Source organism: Dama dama, chromosome 21 (genome assembly GCF_033118175.1).
Source record: "Dama dama isolate Ldn47 chromosome 21, ASM3311817v1, whole genome shotgun sequence".
Classification (NCBI taxonomy): domain Eukaryota; kingdom Metazoa; phylum Chordata; class Mammalia; order Artiodactyla; family Cervidae; genus Dama; species Dama dama.
In genome coordinates this window covers 70,886,593-70,902,932 of record NC_083701.1, presented here as the reverse complement: position 1 = coordinate 70,902,932, position 16,340 = coordinate 70,886,593, and the positions used below count along the sequence as shown (strand labels likewise).

The following is a 16,340-nucleotide window of genomic DNA, read 5'->3' as shown; positions in this document are numbered from 1 at the left end:
AGTCAGAGGAGTCTGACAGTCCATGGGGTCGTAAAGAGCAGGATAAGACTGAGCCTCTGAGCAGAAACTGTAGGTATTGTTTTCTGGCATTTACAGTTGCAAGGGAAAAATCTGAGGTCAGGCTAACTTTCATCCCTTTATAAGTGGCTTGTCTTCTCTGGGATACTTGTGGACTTTTTTTCTTTACCCTTCCAATTTAAAAATACTAGCAGGATCTATCTAGGTACTGCTTTCTTTTCACTTAAACTTAATGGTACCCTGCAAGCCTTTTCTACTTCTAGATCTAGTTTCTTCTTTAACTCTGAACATTTTTCTTCAGTTAGTTCCTTAATTACAGTTTCAGCTTCATTTGCTTTGTCCTGTTTCAGGTATTCCTATTATGCGTAGATTTTACCACAGGCCATCGAGGTCCTCCTTCTTCTCTTTACTTGATTTCTTTTTCTGTTTTTTTTTCTTTTTCTGCATGCTGTGAAAATTTCTCGTTTTGCGTTCACTTCAGTAATTCGATTTTGTGCCCCATCAGACTTGAACATTTCTGTTCTCTTAGCTCCCTCACACTTTTCAAGTGCTCCGACAACAGCACTTTTTATCATTAAGCATAGGTCCTTAAGCTCTGGTGCGATATGATACTTAATCCTTGCTATTTCTTCTGCTTCCACCGCTATATTCGTTTCAAGAGGCGGCATTTTCTCAATTAGCTGTTTTCCTTCGGACCTGCAGTATCAGGACCTTGAAAATAAGAAAAAGAACTTAATTCCCTACTGTTTGAATCAACATAAAGATCCCCAATGAGAATATTCAAGGTTTTGTTGAAATGTTTTTTCTTTCTTACCTTTTGAACAACCTCTCTGAGCAATGGGACCAAAATAGAAAAATATTCCGATTAACGAACAAAACAAACGTCCAAAACGGTTCCCCCTACGTCATCTCTGCACGCCTCAAGCTTCGTCATCTCTGCACGCCTCAAGTCAGGGCCAATAGACTAGCGGTCACACGCAAACTTCAGCCGACGCAGCCACACCCACAACCGGCCGACGCGCTCCACCCCGCCGCCCCGCCCCATCAGCGCGGGTCAAAGGAGTGCGCACGCGCAGCCCTTTGACCTCCGATCCGGTACCGCCATAAGGCGGGGCTGGATGCCAGTCGCGGCCAATGGCGCGCAGGGTGAAGGTTGAAAGGTGGAAGGTGGTGCTAGGCCGTGGCGCTGATTCTCCTCAGCCCGCGTGCTGGGCTCCCTGCCTGTCATGGAGGCAGTGTTGACTGAGGAGCTTGATGAAGAGGAACAGCTGGTGAGACGGCATCGCAAAGAGAAGAAGGAGCTGCAAGGTGACGGGGGAGTGGGAACCCAGGAGTCGCCAGGACCCAGGGAAGGGAGCGGGGCGGGTCGGTTCTGGGGAACGTTGAGGGACTTCTGAATCCTTCTAGGCTTCTTCAGGGTTGCCAGTGACCTGCATCTCCAAGCCCCTTCAATCCCCTCGACCTTCAAAAGCTTCCTCTTTTCGGATGCGCCGCGTTCCCCCATCCTGCGAGGCCCCCGGGGTGCGGTTTTTGAAAACCCTTGGAAGCCGCCGCCTTGGACCCAGGCCCGCCTTTGCTGTTCCTAGTTGACCGACACTTGGCCCTAATGGGTGCGTTTTGAAATATCTCACCTCAGTTTTAAGGACTCGGAAAGGATAGTTGAAAGATTTAAACATTTAAGTCTCTTTCACCCCCCACCCCGCTTTCCCTCATCCCACACCAAACTCACGGTTATGTTGTTATTTTTTTGAGAGAGGGTCTCAGCTTCATCTGGACTCTTCTCTGTAGCTGTCTGTTTTGTAATTTCTCTTTTTGCTTTCATAATTACTTTCTTCCTATACCCTTTTCTTCTTACCATCTTCTTATTGCTATTATTTCTTATTTCCTCTTAATCCCTGGGTTTTTGACCTAATGATTTTGGTGGCTTTTCAGCCAAAATACAGAGTATGAAGAATGCTGTTCCCAGGAATGACAAAAAGAGGAGGAAGCAACTTACAGAAGATGTTGCTAAGTTAGAAGCAGAAATGGAACAGAAACATAGAGAGGAGCTGGATCAGTTGAAGCTGACTTCTAAAGAGAGTAAAGTATGTGAAAATAATGTTTCTCCTTGTCTACAACATCGGAAAGCAGTTGTCCACTTCTGTAACACAGTGAACTATATAAAATCGTAAAACTGGAGGGAAAGAGGGAGCTTAGTCATGCTCAGGTGTCACTTTTCATTGTTATTTTTCTGATCAGATTTACATGGTAGTGTGTTTTTTAAGGAAGGTCAGCAAAGAAAGTCTAATGCCCCAGAGATGAACAGATTGATAAAATGGGCTAGAGGAAGCTTTACCAAAAGAAAGTGGAAGACCAGTTTCTTAGTGTCAGAATTGCTGTTAAATAGGATTTGAATCTGGGCACATTTACTTGATCTTCTCGAGCATCAATTTCTTCACATATATGATGCAAATACTACTGTTTAAGCACAAGATTTTTCTAAGAAATAGAATAAATGTGAAAGCATTTTTTAAGTTATGAAAATGCCTTATGAGCAAGTTGTATTAAATAGAAATTTACTGATGTTTCTTGGGTAAATTGGAGCATGTTAACTATCATCAGTTTAGCTAATATTTATTTGATCATTGTAGTTGCACACGATGTATTGTATGCCACATACTTAGTTTAACATATTATTCATTTTCTCAAATAATTCTCACAATAACTAGTCAGTGTTACCTCTGAAGTGTAGATAATCCCATTTTTAAAATGGGAAACAGACTCAGAGAGATTAAAAACTTCATTCTAAATTTATAACAACCATTGAGTATCAAAGCCTGAATTCAAAATTAGAGCTGTCTTACTCCAAAAAGTGAATACTGAATTCTGTTATAATTTTTATCTAGAGTGATAGTTTATTTCATGGATTTTAGATGTCAAAGACCATAGACTCCCTAACCTCACTCTCATTTTTGATAGTGATAGTGAGAAAGTTCTTACGTCTATGCAAGATTTTATCTACCATAAATAAATTTTATTTTACTTGGTTTATTTTTGGTCTGCTGTTGACAGAGAAAATAGCTTGTTTATACTAATTTATAGGTATTAAACATAGTTTTATTTTCTAGTCTCTCAGGCCCTTCAATTGTGAGATTTCTTTCCTAGGTTTTCAAGGTCAAAGTTGTTTCTACATATTGTCCAATTGTTAAAATACAAACTCTTCTCATACTTTGAACTATTATCTTTTAAAATTTTAACTGAAACTTGTTTTCTTCCAGAATGTCACCTGAATTCTTTTGTCATTTCTTTCTCTTTTTTCCCCTAGTTGTTTCTTTGTATCTTGCCTGTTGTCAGTATGGCAGTTTGTAAATTTTAGTACATTCCTCTGAAAAAATATAAGAATCCTATTTCGCTAAAGTTGATAACCACTCTTTGAAGTCTTAATCTTATTTTGACATTTTGATTATTTGGGCCAAAGCCTTAGAGACTGCTGACTCTTGTTATCAGAGGCTTTGATATATTTCATGTATGTGTCACCTAAAAACTAGCTTAATATATAGTTGTGGTAATAAAATACCAGCTGTTAATCCTGATAGTAGATAAGTCTAACATCTTTTTTCTTCAGCAAACACGTAACAGTCATTTGATGATTAAGACTGGTTGTAATGTCTTAATGATAACTATAAATTAGCAAATTTCTGCTAGGGTCAAGAAGCAGTGCTCATCAGGTTCTGCTAATTATGATGGAGGAAGGCCTTTGCCCCCACTTTTGAGGTTATGAAAGTAGTATAAACTGAGCCAACACAGGATCTTATGTATTCTATAAAGTAAAACATTTAGAGACGGGAAGGGTGGCGTGCTGAATGAATTGGCACTTGTAGGAAGTATTCAGAGGAATGGAGTAGGCATTCTGAGAAGGAAGGAAACCATACAGACATGAGCTTTGTCTTTGTAGAGCTGTAAGGAAAGTTCTTGGGAACCTGACAGATTCTCCCTAAAATATAGAGAAAGTAGATACAAGTATGTCATTTAGTATTGTATCTAGTGCTGTTATTCAGATTTGAATTGTGGAATGACATGTAATATGTGACTTGCAATAGTAATTTAATAATCTGATACTTTGAATAATAACTTAAAGGTATTTTTCCTTAACTTGATAATGTTTTTTGTTTCCTTTAGATAGATTCTGTTGCTGTTAATATTTCAAACTTGGTTCTTGAGAATCAGCCACTTCGGATATCAAAAGCACAAAAGAGACGGGTATGGAAGTCGCCTAGTATTTGTTAGTGCTATGTGTGTAATTCTGTCTTAGGTGTTGTATTGGAAGGGAATACAAAAAAAAAAAATAATGGGAGTTCCCTTGCCAAAGGACCTAAACTAACGTTTATTAGGCTTTAGATTATATGAAATCTCATTTAGTCTTGACAGTAATCCTGTGAAGTAGGATTTCTTGTCCTTATTTTATAGATAAGAAAATAGGCCTGTGTCCAGTCTGCAGTTCTCATAGGAAGGTGGATCTAGGAAAGGGGGTGTGCAAAGGATATTCTTTACAAATATATTATTCCAGACTTAATTTAGAATCTGAAGAGTGTGAGCCCAGGTGATTCTGATGTACAGCTTTGGTTAAAAACTATGGTATTAAGTGGTAAAAGAGGAATTTGAACCTAGAAGTTAAGATATATAGGTACACAAAATTAACAGGATTATGTAGTTATATATGTATTGGTTAGTTGTGATGAAAATTTAGAGAAGGAAAAATTCACTGTGCTAAGTGTTAAATAGTTGGTATTTTAAGAAAATATGGTTATTTAGTTAGGCTATTTGGAGTGAGACAGCTTGCACAAAAACAAATGTGAGAATGAAATTTTGCATCAAAGAGCTATAAGGAAACTGATTTATTGGATGTAATAAGTTTATGACATCAAAATTATGGGAATGTGATTAGATAGGAAAGGGCTTTTCACTTCGAAAAAGAACAATAAGTTTAAATCCAGTCTTTTTATTCTCAAATATTGTTTTATTAACATGATGTTTTCTACGATTTAAGTGTTTATTTTTAAACTAGCTTGTATCTTATAATTTAGTAGTAAATATAATTTTTTTGTATTTTTTATTTTTATATATTTTTTTAGTAAATATAATTTAGTATGTACATTTAATAAAGCATGGAATTGGTGTCAGGTGGAGATTTTAATCCCACTGTGGTGGCTTTGGATAAGATTCTCAACCTTTTTAAATCTTAGTTTCACATGTATGAAATGACAGTGGAAGTGTTAGTTGCTCAGCTGTGTCTGACCCCTTGGACTCTCTGTGACCCCTTGGCCTGTAGCCCGCCAGACTTCTCTGTCCATGGAATTCTAAAGGCAAGAATTCCAGAGTGGGTTGACATTCCTTTCTCTAGGGGATCTTCCTGACCCAAGGATTGAACCCGGGTCTCCAGCATTGCAGGCAAGATTCTTTACCATCTGAGCCACCCAGGAAGCCCATGTATAGAATAGGGGGAAATAATACTTCATAGAGTTATTGTGAATGTTAAATAATTTACTGTTTCCAAACCCTTAATACAAGGCCTAAAGAACTGATAGGTCAACAAATGATACTGTTGTTCACTGTGTTTAAGTACTGCATAGTACATCGCTTAAGAAATTCAACCTAAGACAATTTGTTTGAAAGTTGCTTAAGTTGCAAATTGTCAAGCATTTCTTATACTAATGTAAAATTTTATTCTTGAGTAATTATTATAATTGTGAACTTCATAGACTCATGAAATTTAGGTTTTATGGTATCTTAGAGGTTATCTAGTTCACCAGCTCTCTACTCACGATACGTGTTCTTTCTGTTATAGTCTTATAATTGTTATCTATTTTCTATAGGTCAGAAGTGAAGGGCAGAAATTTTGCATAACAAAATATTTGTTGGAATTGACTTTGCTTAGTGTACAGTAGTATATAGTGTATACCTTAGTGTGTGCTCATGGTTGTGTCCAACTCTTTGCAACACCATGGACTGTAGTCTGCCAGGCTCCTCTGGGATTTCCCAGGCAAGAATACTGGAATGGGTTGCCATTTCCTTCTCCAGGGGATCTTCCTGATCCAGGTATTGATCTGGTGTTTCTTGAGTCTGCTGCACTGGCAAGTAGATTCTTTACCACTAGTGTCACCTGGGAAGCCCGTGTATTTTAGAGTGAAGTTGCTCAGTCATGTCCGACTCTTTGCAGTCCCACGGACTGTAGCCTGCAAGGCTCCTCTGTCCATGGGATTTTCCAGGAAAAAACACTGGAGTGGGTTGCCATTTCCTTCTCCAGGGAATTTTCCCCTCCCAGGAATCAAACCCAGGTCTCCTGCATTGCAGACAGATGCTTTACTGTCTGAACCACCAGGGAGGCCCCTATATCTTAGAGTAACAACTATTTAATTCTGCAACTATTTAATTCTAGAAAAGGACACAACTCCTCTATGTCTGTCAAAACTTGTTCACTCTACCTTGTCCCTTAGGCAACAGAACAAACTTACCTTTCTTAAACATTTTGTTACTTTTCTCCTAAAATATTCCATAGCTGAAATCATACTTTTTCCAGCTATACTGTCAAAAAATGTATATTTTTATAGTCAGTAGATTGGCAACACTTCTCTGCCAAGTCAACACTTGGCAGAGAAAACACCCTTGTAAGTAATGCCCAAAGTTTCTTGTTGCTTTGTTATGTTAACAGGATTTTGGAACAGAAAACACTGTGAGTTTATAGTATTTAAGAAAATGGGACCTAAACACAAGGGTAGATAATTGGGTCTTAGACTTATCTTGAACCACTTCCCACCCCGCCTCCCACCCCTGCTGGGCCAGAGGTACCAAGGAATGAAATGTCAATTAACTAATGATGTTTGTCTTTGGGAGAGATACAACTCTCTGGTAGAAAAACATGACAAAACTTTATGAAGTTTCATTACAGGAATATTTTAGAGCAGATCCCATATTTTTAATCTAGAAAAGCATAGGAAGTATTTTATTTATTTCAGAGAGCTTCAGGGTAAACTCACTGGTATGGTAGAAACAGCCTGAAGTAGAACTTAGAAGAACTGGGTTCCAAAAATGTGAAATTTGAGAGCTGGAATGGGATCTCCTTCAGTTTCTTTATATTATAAATGAGAAAGCTGAGGCTCCAGTTGTCTCAATGGCATGGTAAAAGTTTGCAACTCCTGCACCAGTTCCCAGCTCTTAAGATTTATCTTCAGACTTGTTTTTGCTGTTGCTATACCAGAATGACTCTAGTTTTACTGGCAGTGTATTTTTGAGTTATTGTGCTATTGTGCTATTTTCATCTTACGTACATTTTCATTAGAGTTTATTGATGCCATTCTATCTCCAGGACTAGGGTTGTAAAATGGAAATTGCTCATGCCATTGGAAAACTGTGTGGTTGGGAAAACAATCCGATGTGTTTTCTACTTAGTGTCCTGGAAAGGAAATACAATTGTTTTGTAATATTGAAGCAGAGCATGAGGGGAAAAAAAAATGAAATTCTTGGATGAGTATTTTAGAGGTTTAAATTAAGGTTTTACAGATAGTGTAAAGTCCCAGTTTTCCAGTAGTTCTTGACATCATTAACTTCAGCTCCCATCTGCTCCAACTTTTATTCTGATTCAGGTGCCTGGATAGAAGGAGCTCTCTGTCCTTGGTCCCTGCTCTGCTTCTAACCAACTGTATAGCCTTTGGAAATATTTCTTTGTGCTGTTTCCTCAGAAGAGGAAAATGAGGGGTTTTGGATTAGATGATATTCAAGGTGCTTATTCTTCCTCTCCCCTCTGAAAAATGTTTTCTGTAGTCTTTTAAAAAGTAATAGTGCCATCTTGTGTTTTAAGGTTTTATGCCACTGTGATCCAGAGTTGTAGATAAGCAGTGAAAGAAATTGTATCGTGTTACTTTTGGCATGGTTTGAGTTGGAAAGAAAAAACTTAAATTGGTTTATGTTTATTAAGATAATACTGCTTTTGATTCAGGTAACTTAGAAAGCACTAGCTCTATCTGGCATGGCACATAACAAGAACATAGTAGAAGCAGGTGGCATTAAGTGAAATTGAAATTTGCCTTTCCGTTCATATTTTCTGCTCTTAAGGAAAGGTTAGAACTGGGGATATAAAAATTTTTACCTGTATCTTCTTTTTCTTGGTTTATCCAAATCCTTCACTGTAGTTTGTTACCAGTACATCAAGATTTATAGAATGTAGTTTAACTTTTTATTCTCTTAAATTGAAATTCTTGCTGTCAGCATACAAATAAAACATACCATGGACAACTAGAGAGACATTTACACACACAGGCAGGCACATGTGTTGCGTGCTGTCATGTCTGAGGCTTTGTGACCCCATGGACTGTAGCCTGCCAGACTCCTCTGTTTATGGAATTTTCCAGGCAAGGATACTGGAATGGGTTGCCATTTCCTCTTCCAGAGGATCTTCCCGACCCAGGGATCGAACCCCATCTCCTGCATTGACATTTTACCATTGAGCCACTTGGGAGGATACTGTGGTACCTAAAAGATACCATGGAGATTCAGAAACATGTTCACACACACACACATGCAGGCTCACACACAAAACAAAACTTATTTTGTAATCCTCCCATCCAGAGAAAAGCCCTATTTTATGTATATCCTTCTAGTGCTTTTTGAACTGTGTATGCATAGACTTTCATATTATGAACTATGCATCATCTTTTTTGCCTCCCACCTCATCTCTTGATACCTTTCTTTGGTGTTCTAGCTATGTGAACTGTGTTCAGCCATGAATGAAACATACAGTACTTTCTGTGTTTTCATCCTTGTTATTCCAAGTGTCAGGAATTTTCTCTTCTCCCTAGCCTTTCCATTCTACTTCCTATCCATCCTTCATGTCATAAATCTCTCATTACCTTCTCCCCATCCCATCTTTGCATATGTTGGCATGGGAAGATTTCTTAGAAAATTTGAATAGAAGGAAAGCAAGTTGAAGAATGTAATGTATGATACTGTTGTTAAAATACTGTTTTCTATAGATTTTCTATGAGTACATCTGTATTTACTAAAATGCATAGGAAAAAAATCTAGAAGGATACATACCAGATCTCTTGAGCAGGCACTGAGAGATTGGCAGTGGTCCTTAAGGGGGACTTTATCTATAATAGTTTTTTTTAATAAAGAAGAATGTTTTTATCTGTTATTTAAGCTAAATGTGTATGTGTGTTTGTATGTGCACATTTTTTTTTTTTTTTTAATACTGGATAAATAGAGCTCCTTTATCCTTCTAAAGACCTAAGCAAATTAATGCCTTGCTCATGAACTGGTCATTTAGCACATTAAGACCTCACTGGTGGGGTGATAAGTTATAGAGCTTGGACTTAAGTATGATAATGATGTTACTTTAAGGCCTAGGACAACTCAATCTAACATAGCACTTTGAAATCAGTAAGTCAGGTTTTTAGAAACTTGGCATGTTGTTTTCAAACACACTTCACAGAAAAGTTTGAGAGCCTTGTTTTGTTCCAAGACAGAGCTTGGTGCTGGGTACACACAGATGAGAAATATTGGTTGTCTTTAGAAGAGTTCACAGTATAGAAAATTCTTCAGGTGATGAGATCATCTATCTGATAGTGCTTGTGGGAGAAGGGAGAAAAATGTTTTTGAGAATCTTATGTTTTTGTCCCCATGATAAATGTAAACGAGTCCTAATTATTAGGAATTAACTTTCCTACATTTTACCCTCTGCATAGGACAAAAAGGCTGCGTTGGAAAAGGAGCGGGAAGAAAGGATAGCCGAAGCTGAAATTGAAAACTTAACCGGAGCTAGACATGTAGAAAGTGAAAAACTTGCTCAAATATTGGCAGCCAGACAGTTGGAAATTAAACAGATTCCATCTGATGGCCACTGTATGTATAGAGCCATTGAAGATCAGCTGAAAGAGCAGAACGGCATTCTGACCGTGGCTGCCTTAAGATGTCAGACTGCTAGCTATATGCAGAGTCATGTGGAAGACTTTCTGCCATTTTTAACAAATCCTAATACTGGAGAAATGTATACTCCAGGTAATTTATTTTTTTCTGTTATGTCTTGTTGCTGTTGTAGCTGTGATGGTTATTAAGTAAAGTGATTTCTGGAACTGAGAATGAAAAAAAAAAGGAAAGCCTGAATAGTCCTATGGGGGGAAAAAATCTCAACATTTAGGCAAGATTATTTTCTATGACTTTAGTAGATGATAGCACATTTTGGTTTATCAAGATCTTTTAAGTACTTAACCACTTTGTAGTCGAAAATATTAATCCTAAGATAAAAATAGGAATAGGGTTCATATTACTAGTTTAAAAAGTGTGTTAAAAAGTTCATATTTCACAAAGTTAAACTTTGCCTGGTCTCTGCAAATATCGGGCCTGAAGACGATCAGTAGAGAATGGCTAGGAAAACTAATTCCTCCTTTTATCCTGTATTTTGGAAGATTTAATTTTATTCTCAATAAGGCATAATATTCAGGCAGAATTTGACTTTGCAAAACCTGCCTTATTATTCTGTATAATAACTTTGATAGTTGGGAAGGTAAAAAAAATGCACAACTTGTAAATAAAGGAGGAAACAAGTGAAAATCTGAAAAAGTTTCTGAAAGCAAAAGGGGAGTAACGGAGAAAATTCTTGAGATAAGACGGCAGATGTGGCAATATGCACATATGGTCAGGGTGGATTGAAGAGGGGAAGGTTAGGGTTGGCTTTTGTTTAATGAAGTCCCAAGCTGTGCTAGTTGTAGGGCAGGGGAGAGGAGGTGATAACCTCAGTTTGGTGAATCAGAGAAAAAGACTAAAGATGTAATTATCCCGTCCTTTATGTTTATTAAAGGCTGCAGTGTGCTCTCATCACTGGGGATATGAGACCGTGAATAAGACAGGCATACAGGACGTATTTTCTCCTAGATGCCCATTATTTTTTTCCTCTTCCTCTAAACAGGAAGGGTGTTAGTGTTTTATCTGACTTTAACTTTCTGTGTAACATCAGTGGATATGCTCAAGGTACGCCATTATAAACTCTGCAGTTCTTTTTTCTTTTTATCTCCTCTCAAGACTGATACAGGAAGACCTCTCTTTGGCTAGAACTGATACAAATAAACATTTCCAAAATATGTAGGCACTATTTGAGTCACTGGGAAAGGAGTTTCAACTCATTTGTACTTTAATTCTCTTCTCACTTTTCTTATAGGGTTTTAGAGTGAAGCCCGTTTTATAGAGGATGCATCTTTTAATCTTTTAGCATATTCTTTCAGATGCAGATTTGGATTTTACAGTGTGAATGTGGTGGCAATTTTGGGGTCAGTGCTTGGATCAAGAGAGGTAGGCTTATAATTTAGTTGAGATTGCTAGACCTCAGGTTGAGGGAAAGAAGCAGAGATGAATTGCTTTGCTCTTGGATGGAAAGTTGGAGTGAGTTAAGTTTGGATTTGGGAAATGGATTAAATTCTGGAGGATATAGGTGGAGAAGGAGGAAGTTCATAACTTGGACAGTTTCATCAGGCGTTGTGGGAGTTATTAAAGGGATCTAATATGAGTTCTAAAAAGTGCTGTATTCTGATCTGTTTCCTACAGAAGAGTTTGGAAAGTACTGTGATGATATTGTAAACACAGCTGCATGGGGGGGTCAACTTGAGGTAAGTTTGTTATTCATTGTGAAATTGTTAAATTATTTTTAAATCCCTTCTGTAGTTTTCAGACATATTTTTCAGATGATCCAAATTTTTCTTTGACAGTTCCTTTTCCTTATATATTTGCTATTCCTCTACTGATAAAACATTGATATAGGGAGTTAATATTCTTAGGCCTTTAATTAAATTATGTGCTTTAGAGAACTGAAGCAATATTTAATTTTAAATAGCCCAGTGTTTGATTTGTGAGTTGGTGAAGCTAGTGTTGTGTCTGCATATTTCCATTTGTGATGTTGCTACAGGCAATATATTTGAGTTTATGGACTTATGAAAGTGAAGATTTTCTCAAATACAGTAAAATTTTACCCAAGTGGCTCAACTGATGAAAATCACATTGGAAAATGTCAGAAATAGAAAACAATATTTTAATGTGAGATTACAGGTCAAATCCTACCATAACGCATCTATTACAATTGTGTCTTGAGTTCCTAGTTGATACTGACTGATTTGAAAGCAGTATTTAAGGCATTAAAACTTACTTGCAAGAAAATATGTTTAGTCATTTTTAGGAAGTTAATCATGATTTTTTTTTAAAGCTCTAATTATTTATTTTACTGTTATCTTGTTTCATTAAAGGAAAATAAAACACGAGTGTCCAGGTGTGGTGCGGTAGCCTGGGGTGTTAGGAGTCAGCGAGTAACAGGGGGAGTCTGGGTGCTGGTGCCTCCTGCTTCTCGGTTTTCTGACTTTGCGGAAGTCAGCCAACCTCCTGAGCTCGTTTCCTGATTATTGAATGAAGATAATAAAACCCCATGTGTACGTGTTAGTCCACTTGTATATATTAAATAAGGCAAAGGCTGCATTGAAGTTTGGAGCTAAAGTGCTACATGGGTGAATCTAGCAGTGTTATTAATATTACTGCATGGTGATGATTAGCCATCTCAAATAGTTTGTGGCTCTAAGTATTTCACTTCAAGAATTAAGTTCGAAGATATGACATGATTGCTTCATCAAAGTGTTTTTCTTAGCAGTGCTATATTTGTACCTCTTCTCAGCCACCAGAGGGAACTTGTTTTATATGCCTTAATGATTTATATGCCTCTCCTGGGTCTTTGAAACTTGGAAAGGTTAGCTTTGTGACTACATTCAGTTCAGTTCAGTTCAGTTGCTCAGTTGTGTCCGACTCTTTGCGACCCTATGAATCGCAGCACTCCAGGCCTCCCTGTCCATCACAAACTCCCAGAGTTTACTCAAACCCATGTCCATCAGGTTGGTGATGCCATCCAACCATCTCATCCTCTGTCGTCCCCTTCTCCTCCTGCCCCCAATCCCTCCTAGCATCAGGGTCTTTTCCAACAAGTCAGCTCTTCCAATGAGGTGGCCAAAGTATTGGAGTTTCAGCTTCAGCATCAGTCCTTCCAGTGAACACCCAGGATTGATTTCCTTTAGGATGGACTGGTTGGATCTTCTTGCAGTCCAAGGGACTCTCAAGAGTCTTCTCCAACACCACAGTTCAAAAGCATCAATTCTTCGGCACTCAGCTTTCTTCACAGTCCAACTCTCACATCCATACATGACCACTGGGAAAACCATAGCCTTGACTAGACGGGCCTTTGTTGGCAAAGTAATGTCTCTGCTTTTTAATATGCTGTCTAGGTTGGTCATAACTTTCCTTCCAAGGAGTAAGCGTCTTTTAATTTCATGGCTGCAATCACCATCTGCAGTGATTTTGGAGCCCAAAAAATAAAGTCTGACACTGTTTCCACTGTCTCCCCATCTGTTTCCCATGAAGTGATGGGACCAGATGCCATGATCTTAGTTTTCTGAATGTTAAGCTTCAAGCCAACTTTTTCACTGTCCTCTTTCACTTTCATCAAGAGGCTTTTAGTTCCTCTTCACTTTCTGCCATAAGGGTGGTGTCATCTGCATATCTGAGGTTATTGATATTTCTCCTGGCAATCTTGATTCCAGCTTGTACTTCCTCCAGCCCAGCGTTTCTCATGATGTACTCTGCATATAAAAGTTAAATAAGCAGGGTGACAATATATAGCCCTGACGTACTCCTTTTCCTATTTGGAATCAGTCTGTTCCATGTCCAGTTCTAACTGTTGCTTCCTGACCTGTATACAGGTTTCTCAAGAGGCAGGTCAGGTGGTCTGGTATTCCCATCTCTTTCAGAATTTTCCACAGTTTATTGTGATCCACACAGTCGGAGGTTTTGTGTAGTATTAGGAGTAATTAAAGATGCTTGAACTTTTAATAAGAATCTCAAATCAGATGTGAGTTCTAGGGACATAAGTGACTCTTTTTAAATTGAGAAAAACCTTTAAACATCTTTTGAAGGACATTTTCTCTTAAATCATTTGTGAATTCATTTGGAATAAGAGTTGCTGTTTTCACAATGGAGTAAATTTAAATTATTAAAGAGAAATTCTGTGTATGATTTCTGAAGACTTAGATGGGATGCTAAGATTTCCAGAGCTTGTTTTGCACCCTCCATTCCATGCCCTTTTACTGAACTCTTGGTGTGTATTAAGGAATAGAAGTAGATCCCTGCTCTGACTGGTTGCTCTGTTCATGCATCAGCTCATCAGTTTATGATGTGAATAAGATTTACCCCTATTTCTCTTACAAATATATATATATGTATATATATAGTTTCCATTTTGTCTTTTATAGCTAAGAGCCCTGTCTCACATTTTACGAACACCGATAGAGATAATACAGGCAGATTCTCCTCCTATAGTAGTTGGTGAAGAATATCCGGAAGATCCATTAATACTTGTGTAAGTACCTAGAAATTCCTACTGTTAATATTTTTCATAATTAAGACAAAAGGGATTATGAAAAATTTTAGTTATGTATGTTGATTAATCAAAACAAGTCTATTTTCAGCAACATTAATTATGCTTTTTTCATATTAAAGGCAATTACAGAATTAGAAAGCATTGTCAAAATACATGGTTTAGATAATTGTTTAAACCTTTTGTGATTTATTGTTATGTATGAGTTAAGAATAAAGTCATTTCTTAAGGTTACAAAATTCTAGGATTATTTTTCATGTTTTTCTGGTTTGACATTAATAATGCTAAAAGTTTCAGCAAGTGTAAAAGCTGAAATACATTCATGCTGCCTTATTGTTTATTCTTTAGAGATTTTTTTCCTTTATATTGTAAAAGTATTTTGCATAATTGAGAATTCTCTGAAACACAGCATGGAGAATTTGCCATCTCAGTCTTTTTTTTCACTCTAATGATTGTGTTTTACTGGACAAACTCAGCAGAGTCATTGAACCATATTTTACTTGCTGGTGATGCTTTTTAAATGGTGTTAAAGTTTTAAGTAATGAAGTCTATTGAATGATACCCTTGTGAAGTGATTAATTCAGAGTACTTGGTTTTAGATACATAAAATATGTATATACAGTGAAATACTTTTGTCTAAATTACTTATTTCTCCTTTTTTCATTTCAGTTATATGAGACATGCGTATGGCTTAGGAGAACACTACAATTCTGTTACACGGTTGGTGAACACAGCTACTGAAAACTGCAGCTAGTCTATAAAATGTTGCTCTTATGTCAGTGTGCTGATCTGAGTGTTAATACCAAGTATTGGATTATTCTCAGTGTTTCTGAAAAAACACAACTACCTTAAATCAGTTTTATGGCAAAGCTACTAATAGGTTTTAAAAAAATGTGTCCGAGAGAAACTTTAACCAGTGTCCCTTTAATGGTGTTTTAAAAACACTTGTAAGTTCTTTGTGGAGAATATCATTTATAGACCAAGATGGTACCCTGATTGTTGATATTTTTATTAAATATAAGATTCTGAACATTCTATTCTGTGTTGAAGTTGTTAAAAAAATTTTTTTTTCTCCTTATTACTGAAAGCTTTCAGTAACCATATCAATGTAATTTTTCGTGAAGAAGTGAAATGAATCAGTCTCTTTGACATTGCAATAATGTGATGGTGATAGCAGATTTAATTAATGTTTATAAATAATTTGATTGCAGTAACATTGCTGTTGATGGGATTAATGTTGTGACTTTTTTTAAAATTTATTTTTAATTAGGGGATAATTGCTTTACAACGTTGTGTTGGTTTCTGCCATATAACAACATGAATCAGCCCTGAGTATACATATATCCCTTCCCTCTGGAACCTCCCTCCCATCCGTCCCTACCCCACCCCTTTAGGTTGATGCTGTGACATTTTTGTAACCCCATCAAAGTGCAGCTAAGAAGGTTGCTTTAATAAAAATAAGTCTTTTATTTGTATATAACTTTAAAAGATGCAGCATATTATTGCTTTTCTAATTCATTGCTTATTCCTTGTTATTTCTCAACTTCAAAATGGTTGTTACATCATTTCTTGATTATCTTAACTATACATTTTTATATTGTTTGTTGTAATTTCTCTATCACTACTCAGCTGCTTTGCTTTCCTTGTTCCCTTTTCCACTGAGAAATAGTTATTAGCTTCTGTTATTCTTTAACTTGTGCAAATTGAAGGAGTAGCAATGTAAGAGGGTCCAAGGCCAAATTTACTTCAAATTCTTCTTTTCCAGTTTGTCTTATAAGGTTTCTCTTTTTGCTTCATTCTCTAGGATTAGGGAAAGTCTGTTTTTTTTTTTATTCCCTCCCTCTTTTTTTTTTTTTCATTTATTTTTATTAGTTGGAGGCTAATTACAGGG

General features: G+C 37.0%; 1 protein-coding gene and 1 long non-coding RNA gene across 3 annotated transcripts; one reads left to right on the top strand and one right to left on the bottom strand.

Moving 5' to 3' along the window:
• Positions 1 to 308: 308 nt before the first annotated feature.
• LOC133042826 (uncharacterized) lies at positions 309 to 959 on the bottom strand. The gene is made up of 2 exons (XR_009689596.1): positions 833 to 959; positions 309 to 729 (listed from the first exon to the last, which is right to left on the bottom strand). It is a non-coding gene; the product is annotated as an uncharacterized LOC133042826 (long non-coding RNA).
• A 157-nt stretch (positions 960 to 1,116) lies between these two features.
• OTUD6B (OTU deubiquitinase 6B) lies at positions 1,117 to 15,937 on the top strand. Of its 2 annotated transcripts, XM_061123812.1 has the most exons (8): positions 1,171 to 1,326; positions 1,426 to 1,628; positions 1,951 to 2,102; positions 4,177 to 4,257; positions 9,738 to 10,050; positions 11,590 to 11,651; positions 14,325 to 14,431; positions 15,119 to 15,937. In XM_061123812.1, exons 2-8 carry the CDS (start codon positions 1,625 to 1,627, stop codon positions 15,201 to 15,203), a joined length of 804 nt encoding a protein of 267 aa, XP_060979795.1. In that variant the 5' UTR covers positions 1,171 to 1,326; positions 1,426 to 1,624; the 3' UTR covers positions 15,204 to 15,937. The 2 variants fall into 2 exon arrangements, with proteins under 2 accessions (XP_060979794.1, XP_060979795.1); XM_061123811.1 differs by lacking the exon at positions 1,426 to 1,628 and having other exon boundaries at positions 1,117 to 1,326.
• Positions 15,938 to 16,340: the final 403 nt, after the last annotated feature.